The sequence below is a fragment of the Nyctereutes procyonoides genome, unplaced genomic scaffold (assembly GCF_905146905.1).
Source record: "Nyctereutes procyonoides isolate TBG_1078 unplaced genomic scaffold, NYPRO_anot_genome, whole genome shotgun sequence".
NCBI lineage: Eukaryota > Metazoa > Chordata > Mammalia > Carnivora > Canidae > Nyctereutes > Nyctereutes procyonoides.
Window position 1 is genome coordinate 51,429,547 of NW_026575125.1, and position 24,545 is coordinate 51,454,091.

Consider the following 24,545-nt stretch of genomic DNA (forward strand, 5'->3'; position numbering starts at 1 on the left):
GGTCTGCTGGAGGGAATGTCAAAGGGAAATGGCTGAGCAGCAGCAGATGACTTCAGAGGTCAATGACAGAATCTGCACCTACACTTATGCAGGCCACGTTCCCATGATCCTCTTAGTGCAGAGCTTTTTCACTTCAGAGAAGGGTGGGATGAGAAGAAAATTCAGGGCTTCTATTCCTGAGAAACGTCTTATGAAAAAGGGTAGTTTATGTACTCAACGTCTCCCACCAAGGAAATGCAATAATGCTGAAAGATGATAACTAAGTTGAAGAAAGAGCATTTTTCCAATCAGGCTGGCTCCCCTACTCACTGCCTAAGTCATTTTAGACAACTTGCTTCATTCCCTAAGCTTTGGATTTTGATCTACATAGTGAGGACCAACAACTTTCCTGCCCTCCTCTGTGGTTATTGTGTGGAATTGGTCAGGTTTTGCCTGGTTTTGAAAGTGGCTATATGAAAGTTATCATTAGCACTACTTTTGTTAAGACTACTTGAACTTGGCCTCTCTCTCTGTCTCTCCTGAAACTAATATCACACTGTATGTTAACTGGAATTTAAATAAAACTTAAAAAGACTACTTGAACTTGGTAGGCACACATTCACAATCTTTAAAGCTCAGTTCAGATTGCGTCCTACTTGTAAAAAAAGTGAGCATGAGCTAGAAGGAAAAGAAAAAGGCAACTGGCAACTAAGTTGAGGGAGATCAGGCCTCACCAACCTCACCCTCTTCATGCCACACTTGGGGGACTTGAGTCCTTCCGCCTTGTGGTCACTCAATGGGCTATGAGAGAGCCACCCAGACCCCACTTCTACCTACTTTAAAAAAAATTCTGGTGCCTGGGCCCCAGTCATGACAAATTATATTTGAATCTCTGGGGAAGTTTTCATTTGTTTTTGAGTACTTTCCAGATGATCCTAAAGTACAGGCAAGATAGAGAACCACTGCCCTGAACAAACATAGCCAGGAAAGAGCCGCAGCATAGGTCTCTGGAAAAATTCTAGCCAGAGGCCAGACTCAGGCCCATTCCAATCATTGGTCCATGTTCCTTCTAGGCCTAAGTGAAGGAGCAAGAGAGCAATGAGCAGCCCTGCTCCTATACCTGAGAAATGCTAGGTCCTGGCAAAGAGCTTCCTACATCATTTCTCTGGGTGGATGCAAAGGCCTTTTCCTTTGCCCAGCTTCACTCCTAGAGAGGGATTCTGTTTAAGAAAGAGATGTTGGCTTTCTGGCAGGGGGTTTGTATCTTACTTGGCCCCAAGTGGTTATTAGCAGCTCCTTTCACTCTCCCATAAGGATACATCTAAGGAGCCTAGGCCACAAGAAATGTGCCCACCCAGCCTTCATCCTTGGATCTCTCAGAGGTGGGTCTTTGTTCAAATTTGCACAAATGCTGCAACAGGTGACTGTCTGGCTATGCCCCCTGCCCCCAAGGGACAGAGGAAGAGGAGCCTTCACAGGGGCTCATACATAACAGCTGTTGTGAATCTGAAGACTGCCAAGACTTCCCTTCCTGACCTTGGATGGGACATTCAGAGGAGTCTGCAATACCCTGTCCTCCAGGAGACTGCGTAGACTTGTCTCTCTGCTACTGCTGCTCTTAGCTGTAATTACAATTCTTACTAGATTTTTACAGGGGTGGGGGACAAAGAGAGGAAAGAGATAAGACCAAAATAGCACTCGTCCCACATTCCAAATGTCACAGGAGGGGTGTCACGGCAAGGGCTGTTGGATTTCAAGCAGCTAGCTTGGCAGTGCTAGTCATTGGCTGGCCTCTAGCTTGTTAGGTCACAGGCAGGACTTGGGGCCCCTACTGCACCTGTTGGGATGCCAGTCTCAATCTCAGCCAGAGCTACAATTGGATGCCAAACTCCCAGGCCCATACAAGCAACACCTTTGGAGTCTGTCAGAAATGAGGCACTACCAAGGCACACAGCCCAGGAAGGGACAGTACCATGGGACTGGGTGGCATTATAGTGAAGCCACTAAATCTTCTTGCTGGCTAGTGGCAGGTTCACATGTGTGGCTCTCCATGCTAATACCCCTCTCTTCTTAACACTCCATGTCCACACCAAAGATACAGGGCCTCAGGGATTCTCAACCAAGGATGCTATGCCCCAGGAGACCTTTGGCAATGTCTAGAAACATTTTTGGTCATCACAACTGGAGAGGCGTGCTACTAGTATCTGTTGAGTAGAGCCCGGGGATGCTGCTAAATGTGCTACAGTATATAGGAAGGACAATCCCCACAACAAAAGAAAGGCTGACTCCAGACTTGAAGTGTGACACCGTGAGGCTGGCCTCTACCTTACCTGGGGGCCTCAGCCCACCTTACACTTCCAGGTATCCCCACCCCTCCTTGAGGATGTCCCGGGGGATGAGCCAAAGACTGGATGCACGACTCAGTGGAGGTCCCTTGTTTGTGGATCCTGTCGAGCCTTTGTAGGCAGGGCCAGGTCAGCCAGTGATAGGTGGCAATTCTAGTTTAGAGTTTTTATAAATTCAGAAGTTATAAAAGAAACCCCCAACTGTGCCCCTCTCCCACATGAAACTGTAGCCTGAGATCTGGTATGCAGCTTTAAGTGAGGGAGGCTCATGAGGGCGCTGTAGCTAAACCAGACCTCCCTCTGGCCTCATGGGTCTGCTTGAAAATCTGGGTCCAGAGTCCAGTCTGTGGTCTCCTAGGCTGGCACTTGATACAGCAGTTTTAAAGCAGGCAGTTAACATTCTTGCCCAGCCCAGGGCTTCCCTATGACAGTGAAGGTCAAAGCTTCCACCTCCTCTGCTTCAGTCACTCCATTAGCTCTCTTGCCCTCGGGGGATCCTGCCCCCAACCCAGTCCCAAGTGCACGGACAAGGTCATGGTTAAAAGGAAGGACAGGTGTTTTAATAAGTCATATACTACTCCTTCACCTCCAGTGGCCAGCCTGGAAGCAAGAGGTGCCAGCCTAACTGGTCTGGGGCAGATGTTAGACCTGTGGCAACTGCTCTCCACTATGATACAGGTGGAAAGATGATTGGATTGAAGGTCAGGAGAACTACATTCTAGCCTTAACTCTACTAGGAATTTGTTGGGTGACCTTCGGCAAGCCACTAACTCTGGGCCTCAGTTTTCCTGTCTTCTAATGGCCACTCACCAAAACCTAGACCCAGAGAGGGGGTGGGAGGCATGTGTGATTCACACTGGCTGGTTCAGTAGAAGGAGCTGTCTTCCTCCTGCACATTTTCTTCTGGGAGACTCCAGTGAGGGTGTTCAGTGGGGTCCAAGACCAAACCCATCTTCCCTTCCCAATCTGGCTCTACTGCTTTCCTGCCTCCCAAGGCACTGAACACCCAGGCTTAAACCACCAGCCATCCTATTCTGCCTTCTCTCAACTCATGTATTTAGTCACCAAGTTCTATCGATTTTTCCATCCAGTGGTCATGGTTTCCCAAACCCAGCCATGCTCTAGGTGGACAAGCCTGGATTACTTAAGCCCTCCAAGTTCCCAGCCTCTAGTCTCTCAATGGCTTGTCCTGCCAGTTTCTTCCTACAAGAGCCCAGCTCTGACCTAGCCACTCTCCTACTCTCAGCCTAGCAGGCTCCCCACTGCTCACTGCCCAGGGCACACACCAGACTGCTTTCCACATGGCACTTGAGACCTTCCACACTTTAGACCCAGCCTGCCTTGAAGCTGCAAACTCCTGTTATTCATCGGTATGGAGGTCAAACATTCCCTCTCATGAAATCTTCCTTCCCTGACTTCTCACTAATCCCCTACCTGCCAATGGCTCGTTTAAATTAAATGACCCTCTATACATTTCCACTACCTTCTCAGCAGCGCTTGAGACTGTCTCCCCTGTTCAACTGGAGTCCCAGTGCATTGGGTCCTATTGGTCTCAGTATCCCCACTTCAGTGTGGTAAGGGCTACAGAATGTTCTGGCAGCACCTAGACAGGAAGTCCTGTTTTCCAACTAAACAGTGTGCTGGCCTGTGACTCCACCCATTCCTCTGGAATCACTATAGCAAAGACACAGAACTAAGAAGGCACACTTGCAACTCAGCCAACTAGATGACCAGCAGAACACCTTGCCCCAGGGCAGAAACCACAGGGCCAGGAACCAAGGCCCAGAGGTGTATGTAAAATGGGAAAATAACCTCTGCCCAAAGCTGTAGGCACTCTAGCCTCAAGAACACTCAGCTCTTCTATCCCAAGCTCCTGTGAGGACATCCTGGCCTGCATGAGAAGGGACATACGCCATCTCCTGCTTCCTCTCTTGGCCTGCAAAGTTTTGGCACTCATCCATTTTGACCCTGTGCCACCACTTCTATATCCCACCCCCACTCCTTGCATACTTCCTTTTCCTTTTGCTGATGCCAAATATATATTCCCAGGCAGGAAATGCCTTGAAGGAGCCTGGCCCCACCCTGAGATCCAGAAAAAATTGTCTCTTACAGAAAGAAAATGGGCCTAGAGAAGTAGCCTCTTCAGGCAGGGTCTGTTCCCTCTTTGAAAGCCAGTGGACACAAACCCTCTCTGAGCCCTGCAGCCAAAGGGAGGGCTGGGATTCTGAGCATTGGGGGGTGGGGGGCAGTAGGGGGGGGGAAAGGTGCAGGCTTAGGCCATGTGGGGTGAAGGCAAGAAGAATCCAAAATGGGGACCTAACAGCTGTGTATTATCTAGAAACAGGTTTTTGGGTGCACTAACAGGCTAGCAATCTGTGGAAGTGGCATTTAGTCTTGGCTCTGCTACTTACTTCGTAGCTGCGGCTATGTTCATTACTGATAATAATCCTTATGATATGAACATAATCATGAATAATAATTAATATCAAACACTAATATCTACTGAGTACTTACTATGTGCCAGGCCCTAAGCTAAAGACTTGATACAGATCATACTGGGCAAGACTTAACTTCTCTGTGTTTCAGGGTCCTTATCTGTAAAATAGCGATATGATTATAGCACTGACAACAGGAGATTTTTACAAGTATAAAATGAGATGATAATAATAACAACAGCCAAAGGGTTCTGAGTCATTGTTTTTGTTCCAGGCAAGGTACTTTTGATGTGGTTTACATCACTGAATCTTGACAACAATCTTGTGGGGGTTAGGTGCTAGGGTATTTTTATTTGACAGATGAGAAAACTAAGGCCCAGAGATAGTGAGTAACTTGCCCAAAGTCAGCAGTTAGGAAGTTGCAGGTCAAGATACAAATCAAGGTGGTCTAGATTCAGAGTCTTCCAAGTCCACCAAGTTACAATACTCTTCATTAAATAGAAGTCGCCTTGGCCCTATAGATACAAGAAACGTACACCAGGTATTTTGCAGTATGAACTCTTTGCCTGAAGTAACTTCCCATCCATGGAGAAAACACTTGGCCATCCCACATATCATGTGGTCTTCAGGACAGCCCTGTCCAAAGCAGGCCCACTGCACAAATGGGGAAACTGAGGCTACAAAAGGTCAAGTGGCTTCCACTAGACTACAGATGGGAGCCAGGAGCCTACCTAAATGTCCACAGCCATCCTATTGATTTGTTCTCATGTTGCCTCCCTGGGATCTCTCCTCTCTGAATCCACTAGCCTGTGGATCCTGGGTTAGGCACCAAGGTCTGAAACTAAACAATAGCCAAACTCCCCTGGAGCACCTGGCCAGAGCCGCTACCAGGCCCATACTTCCCGGGGTGGCAGAAGCTAATGTAGGCCATCATCTGAAGCACTCCCTGGCCCCTGCTTACAGGCAAGATAGCAGAGAAGGAGCTTGAAAGAAATGGAGCTGACACCTGGAACAGCCTATGGGAAGGAAGTCTGTAGCTCCCAAGGGCCCTGAGGTGGGAACATTGTAGGAGGGCTAAAGCTTCTGGACAAAACCTTACCCTTCCACATGCCCCATACCAGCATGGGCCACACCTGTTGGAGGGGGCACAAAAGTCAATCCGGCCCACCTCCTGCCAGTGGCCCCTAACCACCCACACCTTCTAAATAATGAAATCTCAGTGTCAAAAGAGTTCATAATAATGTCTCTTCTTCCCTGATGCCACACAGCACCCTGTTCTCCACCCCTCATGCTGCAAGGTTCTAAACAGGCAGGCCTGATGCTGTCAGAACCATCTTCCCAGCTTCCTCCTACAAACCCTCCTCCAACAGTGCAGCTCTGCTTTAGAGCATGGATACCCAGCCCTTTGATTTTCTCTCTTCTCCATCTGTCTACTCTGGTGGGGAGAGGGCAGGCAAGGACGCCAGGGCTATTTGCCCAAGAGTGACTGATCACTGGTGGGTACAATAAGCAGTCAGGGACAGAAGGGAGATCCAAGCCTCCACTCTAGCCTCTTGGCTGGGCACCAGAGAAAGGGGGAAGGAGAGGCATGGCACCGTTGCTAAGGGGGGGGTGGTGGTAGACTTGGTCCTGATCCCAGTTCCATCATTCCCGAGCTATGTGACCTTGAGTACATTCTTCATTTAACCTCACCTTACCTATTCCTTCATATGGAAAATGGGGATGATGATAGCAGTACCTACCTTACAGAATTATCATGGAAGCTAAGTAAGTTCAAATGTGTCAAGAATTTAGAGTAATTTACTATTATTATTGTTTGTATCATGGCCATAAATGCCATTCAAGGAGGCCAGAAGAATCCCTCCCTACAGGTGGGTGTGGCCAAGGAAAGCTTTTCTGGAGGAAGTGGAATCTGAAGGACAGAGAAGTCCAGACCTAATGCCCAGGAGGCAGCATGTTTGAGCATATCCCCCGGCCTGTGAAAAATAGCAAAGTGACAGAAGGTAGCAGAAAGGACCATTAAACAACAGTAACAGTGAGAATGCTGCTTCTATTATTGGATTTAATACTCAAAACCCCATAAGGTAGGTACATATCTCCACTTTATAGCTGACAAAATGGAGGCCCAGTGCTGTTTACCCCAGGACCCCTGCTCCTCATCTTAACACTTCCCTGCCCCAAGTTCCGTGTATGCAACTCAGCATGTGTTTTGCTTCATCTCTACTTTGGCCTCTTTCCCACAAGCCCCTCTTTGTTTTTCACATTTAGAAAGCCCTGCTCAGGGGCTCCTGGATGAGTCAGTGAGTTGCGTCTCCCTTAGGCTCAGGGCATGGTCCCAAGGTCCTGGGATTGAGCCCCACATCGGGCTCCCCACTCAGTGGGGGCTTGCTCCTCCCTCTCCCTCTGCTACTCCCCCCACTTGTGTGCACTCACTCTGTCTCTGTCTCTGTCAAATAAATAAATAAAAATCTTTAAGTAAAAAAAAATAGAAAGCCATGCTCAGGTGGGGGCTGCTCAGGTCAGATGTCTGGGACCAAGGACTTCCTAAGCTGCCTGCACATAGCCCCAACCTGACTTGACCTTGGAGCAGAAAAGCTGGCTACAAGTGTGCATCTCACACCTCAGACAGGCCAGCCTTTGGCCACCCCAGATAAAGGACAGGAAATCCTTGGCTGCCTACCCTGGAGATTGCTTCCTCTACCATGGGAACAGAGTTGCAGCCTGGGCAGAAGTTCCTCTGTGGTGAGGAAGCTGCCGAGTCAGCCCCAGCTTCCTTGGCTGCCAGATGTGGTTTGGGGGAAACAGGGGGGCTGAGCATCAGGAGACCTAGGCTCCAAATCCTCCCTCCTCAGAGCCCATGCCTTCCCCCATCTGGGCCACAGGTGGGCATCAGCAAGGATCACACTGCTTACTGGGCTGCTCTGAAAACAGAATGGAATCATGGGAGTGAAAGTGGCTTGGAAATGGGAAGAAATAGGAAGATTCATCATTGTCATCAACTGCAGAGGAGGAACAGCTGAGTTGGTGTTTCTGCCTGTCTGATTCACCCCTCTAGGACTCACTGTGGGCATGGTTCATATTCTTTTCTGGCTTCAGTGCTCCTCAAAATATTCCCTTCCCTCCACCTCCCCCAGCTCAAGGGAAGAAAGCATGTGGCAGGAAAACAGGATACACTGGCAGCCCCCACAGAGTATACTGCAGTCAGCTCATTAAAGGTGAGTACCTCTTCTCACCAGACTTGGTGCGAGGCCCTAGCCAAGAAGAAGGCTCCAGACTCCAAGGTTTGCTCAGTCATGAGGGCTGGCTGGACCCAACTAATGAATCAGAGAGTTGCATGAAGTGTCTGGGCCCAGGGCTCTGGCAGTTCAGATACCTGCTGGAGTCACCAGAAAAATATAAGAGAGTAGTCTTATTTAAAAAGCTCAGTTGAGAAAAAATAAACAGGAGAGTGAGGGGTTTCCCAAGTCCCATTTTGCATTTTCAGGGCCACAAATAGTAGCATGTGCAGAGAGGACAGTAACGAGGCTGGGAAGGGGCCCGGTCCCAAGTCCCTGGAGAAGTACTTGGAGGAACTGAGGCTGTTTGGCCTCCAGAAGAAGCAGGGGGACTTGGGTTCCATCCTCACACCTCTGGAAGTCAGGGAGAACAGACATTGGCTAGGTGGTCCCAGGGGGGCAGAGCCGAGAGCTAGGGTTGTAGAAGCCACAGGGATACAGCATTCAATTCAACATAAGCAAACACTTTGGGACCTTCTATGAATGGAAGCAACTGCTCTAAAACACTGCTCCCAGGTACTGAAGATGGGGGAACAGGAGCTACACAAATACTTGGGTTCACAAAAAGAGTTGGACTGAGTGTCTTTTAAAGGCCCTTCTTCCTTGAGCTCTGCCAGCTTCCTACCTCCAGGGTATTGTGGGAGAAAGCATAAAGTGACTGGGGCTGGCTAAGCCCTTGGCCACTTCCCACAGAGACCCAGGATCCCAGGAGCACCTTGGGCTGGTATTGCCCAGGGAGAGCAGGTCACTCATTAACTTGTGGCTGAATGGGTGAGAGGGTGGTCACTTGGGACAGAGGTAAATGTGGGGAGGGAGGCTAGAGAGCAAACCACACAAAAGCCCATGTGTGAAGAAAACCAAAGCTGTGGCATTTCAAGGTCTGGGGAGCCAGACCTGACCAGCCAACTGACGATATTTAGTGACCAGGCCAGGCAGAATTTAAAGCCAAATGACCTTTGCCTTGTGGACAAATACAAGATTTTGGCTGGGAATGCATAATTTTACAGCTGGAATGGAACCCAAGGGACCACTGAGCCCTGCCACCTTCCCTGCCAGTTTTAAAGATGTGGAAACTGAGGTCCAGAGGAAGGAAATGTCTTCTCTACAGTCACTCGTGTAGAGGCAGCTACAGAGAGGCACAAGAAGAAGCCAGGTCTCCTGACTCTATATTAGGCCCACATGGTTCACTAAATGCTGCTGCTTCTCACTGAAACTTCAGAAAACTGCTTGGGGTCCAGAGCTTTCCAAATTGGACCTGGCCTGACCCTTCCCAATTACTACTGCTTGTCAAGATACAGGCTCTTGGAAAAAGGTCTCCTTCTCCTCCACAATGGAGGCATTAGCCTTACAGCAGCAGCAGCAGTGTGGCTGATAGCTCATGTCCCTGCCTGATGTGAAAGGCAGCTGTACAGAAAACACACACACACACACACACACACAGCCCCACTAATAGCAGATCCTTTGGGTGGGTATTTCTCGCTCTTTCAAATTGACCTTAGAGGGTCAAGGGTTCCTGGAAACACCCCCAGCCCCTTCTGACTCTGGTGCCTAAAGATCCCCCTGACCCCACTGCCCATCTGAATCCCTAGCAACTCAACTCCCTGACCCTCTCAATAGCCACCCAGGTGAATGCATGTCCTTTGGCAATGTGAATAGCAGCTTCTGCTTGCCCAAACCAAGACACAGGGGGCAGATGTGTAATTGGCCCCAGAAGTTCAGATGAAGGAATACTTGTTAACATCCCCGGGGGGGGCGGGGTGAGGTTTAAGATGCGATGTCCTTAAGTAGACAGGGAGTTAGTTAATGGCCATTCCCAGAGGTGACTTTTCAAGGTGGTAATTATGTGGCTCAATCATTAACCAAGCAGTGGCAGAATCCTAGGCTTGTTGGAAAGGAACCACTCCTTTCCCAAGGACAGGCCAAGAGCAGGAGGCTGTAGCCAGGGAGAGCACTCATGGGGCCTTTCCGTCCCTCTCACAGCCTGCTCGGGCAGTGAGAAGAGAGGCATGGATGAGGGAAGCTCTCCCCCAGCTCCACATGGTGGTGGAGGAGGGCTGGCCCCGATGTGGAGGAAGTCAGCACACCCTTACTGAGGTGGAGGGGAAAGGGAGACAGTGAGGGTTTTTATCATGAGAGAGGAAGCTCCAAGCTGGGCCTCCGTGATTAGATGACAAGCTGGGAAAGACGCTCATCCTGAATGCATCCTGTTTTGCTCCAAAGTGGCTAGGGGGGCGGGTGGTTAGGGGAGAGGCCAGGAGGAGAGGAGGCTCCCAGGGATTCTCTTGGGACAGCTGACCTCGAGCTCCTGGGTGGCCCTGGGACTGGGCAGGCAAGTGGGAGAGTTCACCCCTTTTACTGCTAGAGAAGCAAGGCACGGAGTCTCCACAAGAAGCTTCTACAAGTCACAGCTTCCTCAGCTCTGGGAGCTGCAGTCCAGGGGACCGTGACTAATGCTGTAATATAAAGGGCTAGGGCTCCCTAATCCAGCTCTGACTTTGCCTGGGCCTCTCTTCAAAGGTTCAACTCAAATGTCACTCACTGCCTCCCCTCCATCAGTCACCTTCCCTTCAGTCAAAAGCAATGGCTGCCTAGTCAGGCCTCCCAGGGGCAAACAGCCCCCTCAACGAAAATGACAAGGATGATTAGAACTATGAACACTGTCAGGATATTCGATGATATTAAGGGGCTGTTCTAGATGGACTAATGGTACAATGGTTTTTTTTATTTTTTTATTTTTTACAAATTCTTATCTTTTAGAGATATACATCAAACTACTTAGAGATACATTGACAAACTGCCCTGGGGATGTGTTTCAAAATAACAAAGAAAGGTGAAGTAGATGGAGGTGTTAATTGGCAGGACAGACCACCTGCTGGGCAACAGCTAACAGCTGTTGAAGTTGGGTGATGAGTACGTGGGGCCTTATTACACTAATTGTCTCTACTTTTCTATATGTTTGAAAGGCTTCATAGTCATTTTTTTAAAAAGTGCTGGCTGAGGTGAAGACTTAGTATGCCACGCATTATTCGTACCACGAACCCCCATACTTGATGATAGCCTCCCTGAAGGTGGAGGTTACACTCTACATCCTCCATAAGACCTGGCAGGCCTGAATTTAATGACAATCTGTACAGTACTTGGTAATGTACAAAGCATTAGCCATAGATCCCCTCATCCAATCCAGGAAGGTGGAAACAGTGGGGAGAAACCAAGAGTCAGAGTGGTCACAAGGGGAGCAACGGAGCCTGGATTTAAGCCTCCCATATGTCCAGCTTCCAGTCCCCTGTGCTTTGCCCCATATCACCCTGCACTCCTGAGGAACTTAACATCCAGTTAGCTGTATCAGTACCCTGAGGGTCAGGGTAAACAGGGACAGCAACCAGTGACATGTGAGTTCCCAAGGTGGAGGGCTGGGCAAGAGGAGACTGAGCACACAACACAGCATTTCAAACCTGTAACAGATTAATTCAATTACTCACCCCCTACTCATGTACACAAAAACCAAGACCATGGGTCACAGAGGAAAAGAGCCTTAATGAACACTTGATGCCAACAACTGTATGCCTAGCTTGTGCTCAACTATTTTGTTCAGGGATGTAGGATGGGGGAGCTCACACTTCCCATCCTAGATCCCTCAGATTTTGAGATCTCTTATCTCTATTTATCTGATAATAGCCTCCCAAAGGCCCATGGTTCAGGGCCAAGACACTTAATCTTACCCAAACTTGAAACCCAAACCTTCTCTCTGTTTTATTCAAGCCTGAGGTAGTCCCTTCTTCCAGCTAAAGACCCCTTGCCCCACCTTCTCCAAAAAAGAGAAGCTTTATGCTTTGACTAAAACTGCCATCCACTGACCCTGAACTTCCTGTGGCTGGAACAGAGAACTCCAAGAGTGTCCTAGCAGAAAAGTACCAGCAGCTGCGACAGCATCCAGATTAGAGACTCCAACCTCTCCTTCCTCTGGAGCCTTCTTGCTTTTGTGTTGCTGCAGGGTATTCCTGTAGCTGTCTCCAGCGGTCCCCTCTGCTCCTTCTCCAATTCCTAGTCTTAAGAACAGAATTTCAAAGCTTCAAGAAGGCAGAGAGGGTCAAAGTTCAGGCCTCCTTGTGGCACTTTCTTTGCTCCTAAACTCAAACTCAGGAGGTGTGCTTTATTAGGGAAGGCCCCTCCAACCACCCTGCACAGCTCATGCCCCACTCCCCAGCACTTGCACAAGACACACAGCCCCTCTTGGTTCACCTTCTGCCCCTCTTCTTGCTCTAAACACCAATCTCTCAACCTTGTCTCCTCTCCAGATGGGGGAGGGGAGCTGCAGATGCACAGTGAGGCTTAGCATACTTCTCTAAGAGTTGCTTAAGAGGTGGACAGAAGGCCAGGGAAGAAGAGGGGAAATGGGATTTTGTCCATGTGGTGTTTCCTAGCCCTAATTACAGAGGTCCAGGGAGCAGAAATTTCAAACCCCAAATCCACAACAAAACTGGACAAAGGTCAAATCCCAGAAATGAGGACCAAGCCCAGAATGTCCAGTGCTATGGCAGCTATAGCTTTAGGGTGAAAGAACCCCCAAGCCCCCAACACCATCGTTCCCATCACACTCTTACCCATTTGCTCCATCAACCATTCATAAACCACCTGCAGAGGTGCCTCTTCCTCTATGCCCTCGGGCTGTCAGCCTTCCTATCCCCCAGATAGAAATCGTCTATCCTTTATTCCAGGCAGATGGAAGTGAGGGGGAAAATTCAGAGAGCAAGAAGAAAAGATGTAGCTGGAGACAGGAACCCTTAGAGTGGGGGCAGGAACAGCTCCCACACTAGGAGTTAGGGTTTGAAAATAGCCCTGGGTATGATTCATCACCCTCTTCTCCTAGGTAGGCAGACCTCAGCACTCCAAGTGGGACACAGAGCAGCCAGGCTTCTCCAGCCCAACCTCTGGAGTCCCAGGCTCTGAGTTGGCCCCACTCCTTCCCACCTTCAGTCTGGCTGTTGTCCTGCTTGCCCTTCCCACCACTACTAGTTTTCCAGCTGGTTTGGCTACATAATCACCACAAAGCTTTCCATCTGCATAGGTCCTGTCTCCCCAGGCATCTCAAAGACAACCTTTTCCCCATGGGTTAGGAGCCTGGACCTGTGGGTCAAGTCAAAATATCATGGAAGAGACTGGCCCTTTAGATACTGAAATCCAGCCCACCATCTGAACTTGAGTGTGGCTGAATGTGCACAAGTGCAGTTGAAAACACTATGGCCCACAGAAGTAGCGTGACTCACCCAAGGTCACATGAATTAATGATTGAACCCCAGTTTCCTGAGTCCTAATTCAGTGCTCCACTTTAAAGAGACTTAGGAGAAGAGAAATGGAGAGAACCCCAGGCTACATAATTTGGAAATCCCAAAAGCTGCCACTAAAAGGAGCTTCAGTAATCCAAACCCAATTGGGACTTCATGGGGAGACTAAGCCCTGAAAGATGCGACTTATTCAAAGGTTTTCGCTTGATCCCCACAGCCACCTTAACACCAGGGAAGTCTGCAGCGGTTCCCAGAAGGGAGGACAATGGCCAAGGGGAAAGCCCATACGGCCCGCCGGGGATTCCTGGAAATGCCCTCAAAAGCAGAGGAAGGAAGAGGGTAGGCAAGGTGGCTCAGAGCCCAAAGGGCCGCCATCCCTGCCCAGTTCCAGTCCCCCTCCAAAGCCCCAGAGCTATGGCTCTGGACTCCTGCAGGCCCCGGATAATGGGCCGAAAGCCTTCTACCACCTTCCTCGCGGGGCTTCCTTGGGGAGAAGCGCTGCCAGCAGGCTCAAGGAGGCCCCCAGTTTCGGCGACTCTGACCCCAAATCCTGGGGGCAAAGGTGGCTCGGCTGGTTTCTTCTGCGTCTCCTGCGTGCGCTGCCTGGCCCAACCGCTAAGAGCAGGGGGAGGGGGGGCTGGAGAGCGCCGGAGACTAGGCCCGGCAAGGGGCCCCAAGAGGCCCTGCCCTGTTGGTCGGGATTTCTCCCTGACGCCGCCCCAACTCCTACCTGGAGGCCCCGTCCACCACTTTGGGTTCGAGACCCTGACACAGCGGCCAGTGGGCAGGAAGTGAGTGCAGGAAGGACTGCTCCGTCCGGGACACGATCAGAGCCTGGGGTCTGGCGAGGGTAATGGTGCCAGTCAGAAGGGCAGCTGCCGCGAGGCTGCTTAGCTGTTGTCAACCAGAGGCCACTTTCCGCACAGGTGGGGAGGAAACTGTGGCGAGTCGGGCGCTAGGGACGCCCCGCCCACCTACAGGCCCCTCGACCAATGAGGGCACAGTCCGGCCCACCGGACTTCCCAGAAAGCGGCCCAGATCGTGGTGGGCGGGGCTCTGCCGTCCAGCTCCTCCGATATCCGCGCTGCTGCCTCTTGCTCAGGTCACACCGCTGGTGGGGAGGGGGTAGGCGGGGAGAAGTCACAGCCAGAACTAGCGACCGTGGGTGAAGGAGCGAGCTGGCCACACGCACAGACTATTATTCATTGGACTCTGAATGTGCCTCGCACTGTATGGGGGATTTAAATACATGTGCTATGTGCACGTGAAGGTTTAGTGGCTTGCTGAGGATAATTTATGGGAAGTTCAGAAGACAACTTAAGTGAGATCTCTGATTAGTAGGGACAGCCAAGAGACAATCTTGGACATTAAATATTTGAGCAGGAAGTTGCCACTCCCACTTTGCACAGGCCCCAGCATTCTGCAACTTTCCCACTACCCCCAGCTCTCTACCTCAAATCTAAACTCTACCTCCGCAGAGAAATGCCAGGAAAACTTGGGGCATCCATCATGACAGGCGAGGGCTCCCAAGAGTGTGACAGCAAATACCATCAGAAAGCTGGTTTATATTCAATAATAGAGTGTTAAGATTTGATTTCTCTCTTGCCTTTCTTCACAAGGGTCCCAATACAAGTTCAAAACCATGATGACTTCATTGTTGAATTGAGGACCTCCTATTAGCCAGGACTGGGAGTACTACAGACAACATGCCATCCATTCACCATCCTCCACATTTACAAATACAGAAACTGAGATGACTCTCTCAAGTGAACCCACCAGATCCATGGTAGGGATCATACCTGCACATCGGTTAGGAAGCTGAAGTTCCTAGAAAGCAGGGCCTACATCCACCTCATTTGTTTGCTAGAGCACACAACACAGACGAGAGCAAGACTTCATGTTTATTAGGACAACAGCTTTGTTAAGGTCACCCAGGCAATGGCAAAGACAGACATAGTCCCAGGTGCCACCCTCCTTCTGGTCTTCCTTCCTTGCTGGCCCTGATGAGAATCAGAGGAGAAATGATGAAGCAAGGCTAGCTCCAGTGTGCACCCTCCCCCCTTTTCTCTCAATGGCAAGATTGGAGTTGGCATTTCATTCAAGATGAGCCATGTCCCTATGGGTCTTGGGTGTAGATGAGACCTATACTCCAGAACTCCCTTCTGGAAACAAAATCCTACCCAGAGTCAGGAACCCCTGTAACAGGTGGGAAGGTAGACGACCTCCTTCCTGAGGCTAGGCTGTCATATTTGTAAGCATCCCCAAGGTCCTGAGTTGGAGCCAAATTTACCTTGCTTTTGGAAAACCCTAAAAGCACAGTTCCTGTAGGATCCTTACAGCTTCCCTAAGGGAAAGAAACCATGTCAGAGGGGCCCCTGAGTGGCTCAGTGGTTGAGCATCTGCCTTCAGCTCAGGGCATGATCCTGGAGTTCTGGGATCGAGTCCCACATCGGGCTCCTTGGATGGAGCCTGCTTCTCCTCTGTCTGCCTGTGTCTCTGCCTTTCTCTGTCTCTCATGAATAAAAAAAAAGGAAAGGAAAAAAAAAGAAACCGTGTCAGCCAATTCCATCCACTTCATCGTGCCAAGAACAGTGCCTACAGTAGTTTCTCAGTACTGTTTAAAGATATTCAAGGGACAACCATGAAGAAATTGCAATCATATAAATAACGGCCAAACCCCGCTAGCCTTTTAGTAGATATATTTAACTGACTCAGAGATGATGGATTCTGAGACACTCAGTTCTTTAAAAAATAAACAATAATCAAACCAGAAAACTAAAAAAGAAAAAACTATAGAAAATACAAAACCTACAAAAGAGCAATTGCTATAAATGAGTAGAACAAGAACTTCACAATGCCTGGCATAGAGTAGGTACTCAATAAAAACATCTTTTGAAGGACTAAGTGAGCACAATAGTCAGGGAAAGCAACAATCCTAATATATGCCATGCACATTGTGACATTTTATTTTTTTTAAAGATTGTATTTATTTATTCATGAGAGACACACAGAGAGAATGGCAGAGGCACAGGCAGAGGGAGAAGCAGTCCCATCCATGCATGGAGCCTGACGTGGGACTCGATCCCCGGTCTCCAGGATCACACCCCAGGCTAAAGGTGGAGCTAAACCGCTGAGCCACCCAGGGATCCCCACCTTGTGACATTTCAAAATGGGCCAAATAAAATAAAATAAAATGGCCCAAGCAATGTCTAGGCTATTTCTTTTGGTCTTTCTTGATCTCCATCTCTTATCCCGTGAACTTCAGAAAAGCAAGAACTCAGCCTCTTTAGAAGGAGATAGCTCATTCCCTTTAATCCTTGCTCCCTGATCTAGCTGCAGGCCCTGACCTAAGCCAGGGTCTTGCATGAAACAGATCTATAGTAAGGGTTCCTGGAACAAATGAGGCAAAGGTAACTTTACACAATCTCCTTTCTGGGTTGCATCCTGAGTGGCTCTGGTAATAACTGAAGCCTTTAGATCCTGGGTGTCCCTTTTCCCACAGGCCCCATTATTGCCTGTGTGTCCTACAGTGCTGTTGCGGCTGCTACTACCATGGATGCCAGTTCAGCCACTAAGCAGGATAATGTAGAGTGCATGAGGGTGGTCTGAGGACAGGTGGAAAAGCCTTGGGGTGCATGTGTGCATCTCTATGCCCTAGACATGGGGCTTCCCTCTGTCTGCCACTAACAAAGCCCAGTTGTGTCATACAAAGAGCAGTATGATGGATTCTGAAGTTAGAGGGCATATGTACAAAGCCCAACTCTGCTACTTACTAGTCGTGTGACATTGGGCAAGTTATTTTGCAACTTTCTGTGACTCGGTTTCCTCACCCGTGAACCGTGAATGATAATCACAGCCCTGACCTTTATATGGCTGTTAAGTGGATCCACTAGGCTAAATTGCACTTAGGATGGTGGCTAACTCACGATAAGTGCTCCTAACTGTTAGATGTGGTGACAGACACACTGAGCCATGGGGAAAAAAGCCCTGGATCAGGAAGTAGGCAAGTTGGGTACTACTCCCAGTTCTACCACTTGCTGGCTGTGTCACCAAGGGGAAGTTATTGTGCCACTCCAACCATCAGTTTCTTCATCTGTGAAATGAGGCTAGCGCATAACCACTAGCAGGCAAAATGAAGACAGTGGGTGTGAGGGTGTGCTATAAAGGGTGGTGGCAGGTGATGGGATGGCACTGAAGGTGTTGGACAGCTCAGCTTTTTTCCAAGGCCAATCAGCTCTCTCCTCTAGGAGGTGGCAGAGAAAAACTCCAGATGCTGTTACTGAGCCATACCTCAAGACATTTGGGTCCCAGTAAGTGCCTACCTGGACTCATAATGGCCCCCACACCTCTCCCTGCCTAGGAATGGGGATTCTTCAGGCTGTTGCAGGCAGATCCAGAGCCCCACTAGGGAATGGCTGCAGGTAATGAAACAGGTGCTTCCACTCTTCTTTTTCCATGGAGCTAAAGGAGCAGCAGCAAATAATTCCATGGAACTCAGCTGAGAAGAAAGAAGTGGGGGTGGGGGGTAGGAACCATGAGGGGAAAATGGACTTGGACCGGCCCTGCACAGCACATGACCACAGATGTCCTCACACTTGCACACACATTCCCGCATACCACATTGAGAGCCCACCAGTCAAGCCTGGGAGGATAAAGGCCTGCTCTTTAAAGGTTTGGGGGTCCCCACCCAGCTTCATGAAAGGGGACTATGGATCCGATCCCCACAACATGAAATAGTTACAGTTCATTAAAAAAAAAGTCTCAGAAGCCATGCCATGGCAGGGGTATTTGTGGCTGATGTAGGAAGCAGGAATCTGGTAGTGGGCGGGGCTTGAAAAGGTGAGGAGCAACAGGCACCCCACTGTGCACTGCTAAGTGGGAGTGGGGGACAGAGCTGTGTCCTAGGAGGAGCATAAAGACCACCTCTCAGCCCACAGCCTAGGAGACCACTATGGCTGTGCCCACCCCCACACTCCGGAGTACCCCGAAAGGGGGAGCTCTGTGCTGGGCTAGGAGACCTGGACTGGCTGTGAGGAATGCTGGAGTACTGGCTGAGCCAGGCACAAGTCACAGGAGCTTTAGGGATCACTTAGTCTCTCTGACACCACCTCCTGCAACCCCAAGCTAGGACATGGATGTACTTATTCTGTCTCACCTGCCTCCCAGAACTATTGAAAGGAATATTTGGGGAAGCTCATGATGAACCTCCATTCACTTGAACTAGGCAGCTAGAGATGGAGGACCCAGGCCCACCCAGTCCCTGCCTCCCACTCCTCCCCAGACACTGAAGAGTCTTGCCTCCATCTCGCCAACAGACACTAGGCAAAGCGTCAGTGGATGGAGAGCTGGCCCCCCAACATCCACACAACAGACCCACTGAGCTGTGACAGTGTGGTGGGCCCCATTTCACACCCGATGGGCCCCTGGCCAATCTCAAAGAGGGCAGGCAAATGGAGCACCTCCTCCATTTCCTCAGGGAGGTCTTCCTGCCTCAGTTCAAACAGATGGGCTGAACACTTGGTGAACCTGGCACAGACACCCAGAGCAGGATGTCCACTCCCATTCTCCCACCCCATTCCTGCCCTTCAGAGACGACAGTTAAGGTGCAGTGAGGAGATAAGCAAAAGCAAGTCAACTTCTAACACAAGCCCCATTGCTTTGCTTCACTCTAACCCCACGCACAGTGACAAGCAGCTGAGACCAAAGGAACCCTCCCTGTACCACTCAACAACATTTCCCTCTGCCTGACTTAGTTTCAGCCCTTGAGCTTGCTCCTTCCTGGCCAAGCTCAGTTTTCTCATTTGGAAAAACAGAGCTGAGTCCTGGTTTCTTGGGTACATCCTTTCTTTCCTTTTGTTTTTAAGGGTGGGGATGGAGCGAGGGAGGGGCTTAATCTCACAACCCTGAGATCATGACCTGAACCAAAATCAACAGTCAGATGCTTAATGGGGTGAGCCACCCAGGCGCCCTGGGCACCTTCTTTCCATAACATTCTCTGCTTCTGTGAGCTTCTCTGTGTGTTCCTGTGGCGGGGGGGGGGGGGCGGTGAGGTTCCCAGAAGCCCAACATCTGTGGGGCTTTTGCAGAGGAAGGGAGTACTTGGGGGTGTAAGAGTCCTCTGAGAATGAAGAGAAAGAGCAGAGGAAAGTGAGAAGAAGGAAGGAGGAAGACTGAGATAAAAGGTAGAGAAAGAGATGGGTGGTAGGGGGCAGATGCTGAGGTCAAACCACCCAGAAGTCTAGAGATCTGGCTCCTGCCTCCAGTACTACCTCCAGCTCACCTAGTGGCAGTGGACACACAGAGCCTCTGAACATAGCTCAGGATGCTGTCCCCCTGCCTGGGACCTTTCCACTTGTCTCTCAGGGGAAGCTACTCCTGGGACAAAACAGAAAGAGTGAGGAGGAGATGGGGGAGTTAGAAAGGGTGGGCTCTTCCTTCCCACTCAACAGGCTGCCCCATCCATGCATTATGGCTGACCCCATAATGCAACCAGATTCGGTGCCCACGTGGTTGGAGGGCTGCTGGTGGAAGGTGGGGGAGGAGGACTAGCTTCCACAGGTCTCTCCAGGGTCTGGCCCAGTCCAACCCTATGATTATGGGTCTCTAGGGCTTGGTAATCTCAATTGAAGCAGATAGAACCATCCCCTGGCCACCCACCCTATTTCCCCTGAAGAACAGCCCTCAGAGGCCCCTGGATGCATCAGAGAGGGCACAGGATGTGTGGTGAGGCTCGAGGGCCACTCAACTAAGGGTCTGGGCTCTTGAAGCCCCTCTCAGTGTGCCCTTCTCCAAGCATAGCTACCCACACAGACACACACACACATTCTCACTGAATAAAAATTCTGAGTTGATCTTCAGCTAAAGCCAGGAGGTTCCCTACACATATGCATCAACCCATCAGTCCACATAGGCACCCAGGCACTGGTGGGGGAGGCTGGAGTAGAGAACACAGCAGGTAAGCCCAACAGTCAGGGTCTCTCCCATGCCAATGGAGCTCTCATGCTAATGGAAGAGGCAACAGCAGCCTCCAGATAGAGAATACCCAACCCAGGCAGGTGGGTAGCCAGGTCAGGTCCCAGGGGATAGGGACAGAGGGGGCAGTAAGGCTCCCAGGTGGGATACTTGATATCTCTGGATCAACAGACCCCTATGAAACACCAGGAAAGTGGCTCCTGGATCAGGGACCAGGACCCTACAGCTCTGGCTTCTACCCTCCTTTTATCACTGAGGAACTGTGTGACCTGGCTGAGAGTCTGGCTCTCTCTGGGCCTCAGGGTCCACATGTGTACAGAGTGTCGGCTCTGAGGGATTTCTGTGGGCCCTGTCCTTTAAAGTGTGGTTTTGCTCCATGACAAACCCATGCTGAGAAACCCAACCCATTTTGCTGTCTCCTACCTGCCAGGAGCAAGGGAGAACTTACTGGGGGAAAGGAAGCATCAGGGCCTGGAATTTTTTTTTAAGTGCTCATAGAAACACATTTTTTCAGTTTTTAAAAAGACAAAGTGCCAGGTAGTCTGGGAGACCTGTGGAATGGAAAGAGGCCTTGGGATGGAGTTTTGAGGCAATTCAAGGTGACTCCAAAGGTGCTGCCAGGGTGTCTGGGCCATGTCATGCAGCAAGGGGAGAGAGTGAAGCAGTCAGGGTCCCCTGGAGTGATAGGGGGTGTGCGAGCTACCAGCTAGGAAGTAAGACCCAAGGATGAGGAGACAAAAAGAGGGATAGAAGGGCAGAGAGAGTGGGTCAAAGCAAAAATGTAAGCCAAGGGTCAGACATACAGCGGGACAGGAAGATAGACAGGAGGGTGGAAGTGTGACGCTAGAGGCAGAAACAAAGAAAGTGCTGGGGGACTAGGGGGGAAGGGACATACCACTAATTAAATGCCTACTACATGTTCACGAGCATCCTCCTTTGAGCAGAGGATGAAAGCAGAGGGAGAGGAGGTGGGTGAGGAGAATCCAGATGGACAGACCTTGAGAAAGAGCAAGAGCTGGCTAAGCGTTAGATGAAAGCAGGGGTGCAAGGATGGCAGGTCGGAAAAAAACCAGAGTGCCAGCCAGGGGTGAAATTCAGACAAAAATGGACAGAGGACAGAGATGAAAATGAGACTGCCACCAAAGACACGGAGGCGAGGGGGGCTCGCATTTCGCCTAGCCCGATGGCAGCGCCCCTCAGCCCTGACCGCCCCCGCAGGGGTCTGCCCCCGCTCTGTTCACCTGGCTTCCAGCGCGGGGGGTCCCACCGGGTGCCCTTCACGGCCCTAGGCTTCCACGGCATCCACGTCCAGGGCTTTGGGAGCCTCGAAGCTGGTCCCCCGCCCCGCGCTTCGGCCATGCGTCCACCAGAGACTCCGAAGCAGAGCACTGGCTCCTGGGGGGGGGGGGCGCACCCAGACAGAACGACAGGCAGGGAGGACTGCAGCTCTGGCGCAGGGGTAGGCAGGGAGGGGCTGAGGGAATGACGGACAGGGTTGCCCCGCCTCCTCAGTGGTGACTGGAAAGTTCCACACCCCCACCTGGAGCAGGAAGCCCCCCTTCTCTATCCTACACTGGCCTCAAGTCGTTTAGCGCTGCTAGTCTGCCCTCTCCCGTTGCCATGGGCCTCCTCCCCTGGATTGAAGTGACCCTCCGGCCTTTTCCATATTGGCCCCCTATTCCAGCGGGTCTCTCACCCCTGAGCCAACTCCTTTTTGCGGTCCCATGCCAGTGCAAGATAGTGAGGGTCTTATCACTAGGTCAGCCCCTCCACCTCCTGTTTCCTCCAGATCTCACCAGCCATGTTCCATGGCAGAAGACATTCTGGAACAGCCAGATGGAGAGGGGAACCATGGCCCCGGCCAGCTTGGGGGACTAACTGACTTGCTCACCCACAACCTCCTCCATGCCCTGCTTCTTACCACCCTCGCAGCTCCATTTTGTGTCTCACCAGAGCAGTAGAACCCTGGGTTCCAGCAACAACACCTGGAAATCCTTCTAGTACCAAGAATATCCTGGACCTTGGGAGCAGAAGCATTCCTTTCTTAGAGACTCTCTTACATTAGAGAAGCAAAACTAGGCCCAAGAATGTAAATGACTTAGTTACTGTCTCAGTGGGACAATTATCTCTGTTGCAGTCCTGCGATGAGGCTCTAAAGTAGTTGAGCACGGTGCTTGGCACGGAGTAGTCTCCGTAAAGAAAGATTAGCTTTTACTCTCAAAGGTTCAGCACTGGAGATCTACCACAAAGAAAGCCTGGACCAGGACCCTAAATTACATGACTCTTTGCCTTACCCCTAACCTCCGCCCACAGCAAATAAACTTGCATTTCCCAATTTGGGGATGGTGGGGAGTTCTATATGCCTTTGTTTACAATGGGGGAAAGGCAGAAAGTCACCAGTTCTCAGACCTGGCCACTTCCACTCCTGGTGGTGGCCAGTAAGAAGGCAAGATTCTAATAGTGGCTCCACACTAACTGGACAAAGCCCTCTCTGAACCTCCATTTCCTCACCTGTAAAATGAGGATAATAATCCCATGACTCCTAACTCTGGGAAACAAACAAAGGGTTGCAAAAGGGGAGGTGGGTGGGTGGATGGGGTAACTGGGTGATGGGCACTGAGGGGGGCACTGGATGGGATGAGCACTGGGTGTTATACTATATATGTTGGCAAATTGAATTTAAATAAAAAATGTAAAAAAAAATAATCCCATGACTCAATCAGAATGATGATAAAGAGATACACAGGTGAAGGTCACAGCCCCTCCCTTTACCATCTCCATACCTTGTGCCACTAGCTAAGGCCAAGCAGCACCATTTGTGAGGGACAGGCTAGGAAAAGGAAGAGGAGTTTGTGAATTGGCATGTGTTTACTTGCATGAGATTTGCACTCACTTTTCATAGACTCCATGTCAAAGCTGGAAAGGAATGAGAAATAACATGTCGATCTCCATGTGTGTCACCCTAGGTCACAGGGCAGTGCTGGCACATGGTAGGTGTTCACAAAGCATTGAGTGACTGTATTCTACCCATAGGGAAGAGAACTTGCTCATCGCATGGTGAGTCTGTTTCACAGTCAAGATAGATCTCTTGTCTACTCCTCTTTCTACAAGGCCGTGTTACTTAATGGATTCTTTTCCCCCATTTGTTCATGAATCAGTGGTGAGCTCACTCCTCTCCTCCAGAACCCTCTGGCCTATGGGCAATCCCCACTCTGGATAAGCTCAGCCAGGAGAAGCAGCCACTGGGAGGCCCCTGTCTGTGCTCAGCTTTATAGTGGCAAGCCTTTGACTTCTGAGTTTCTAGCAGCCTTGCTGCACTGCCTCTGCCCCAGGGGCAAGCTCCTCTCTGAGGAAGAGGGCCCCAGTCAGCTTCCTCCAAGCACAGGAGTTTCCTTTTTGCTCTCTGTTGGGGTGGGAGTGCAAGGACCCAGCCTCTCAGAGCGGCAGCCTAGAAGGAAGGGCGGCAGAAGCCATTTCCTACCCTACTAAGGCATCTCCCTCCCTGGCTAGTCCCTCCCTTTCCTGAGTTCTGCTGCTTCAGCCCCAGCCAGAACAGTGGTACGAAAGGGCTCTTAAGTTTACCTTGAATCACAGAACCTTGTTACTGGAAAGGGCCTCAGACCTCATTTATTCCCACCTTCCCCCAGTGCAGGAATGCCCTCTATCAGCAAAGAGGAGGGGGGGCATGTGATCTAACCTCTTACAGCTTCAATTTCCTCCTTCATAAAACTGACAGGAGGACACCTACCTGCCAGTGTTGTTGTGGGAGGGAATGTGAGAACAGATTTAATAAAAGCTATTGTGCACTGAGCACTATCTGCCCAGCCTTGTTCCAAGTGCTTTGTGGTTATTCGTCTATTGAGTTTTTACCACAACCCTCTGAAGTAGGTTCCTTGTTGCTATTCTCATCATCGTCACCATCACCCTCTTTTCACAGATGGAGAAACTGAGGGATGACAAAGGTAACGTGACTTGCCTAAGTTCATGCAGCTAATAAGTGACAGTGGCAGAATTTGAACCCCAAACCTCAGTTTTCACCCATATCCTGACGGTGACCATCTTTACCCCAGAGAATGAGCCATCGTTAAAGTTCTCTGAGCTCACATGTGTCTGTGTGGCTGGAACGTTTGTACCCAAGTGTCCCTAAGGGTTGGGGGGAAGAATGCATAGAAACCATTAGGGAGCTGGAGACATAACGGGAAGCTTTGTCTCTATGCAGAGGATGTCTTTGAAGTCCCTCTTATCTGAAACATGTAC

At 50.4% G+C, this 24,545-nt stretch overlaps 1 protein-coding gene across 8 annotated transcripts in view; it reads right to left on the bottom strand.

Annotated features, from left to right (window-relative positions):
- Positions 1 to 24,545, bottom strand: part of STARD8 (StAR related lipid transfer domain containing 8) — a 96,735-nt gene that overhangs the window by 37,168 nt on the left and 35,022 nt on the right. For 2 of the 8 annotated variants that reach the window (XM_055338842.1, XM_055338840.1), the window contains exon 1: positions 21,530 to 21,701. The exons of 1 other annotated variant lie outside the window; for it this stretch is intronic. In XM_055338842.1, coding sequence (XP_055194817.1) covers positions 21,530 to 21,647 — 118 coding nt within the window. In that variant the 5' untranslated portion in view covers positions 21,648 to 21,701. Of the gene's footprint in view, positions 1 to 14,046; positions 14,224 to 21,529; positions 21,703 to 24,545 lie in introns of those variants that run through there. 5 more of the 8 variants (XM_055338839.1, XM_055338838.1, XM_055338844.1 and 2 more) reach the window with 3 other exon arrangements.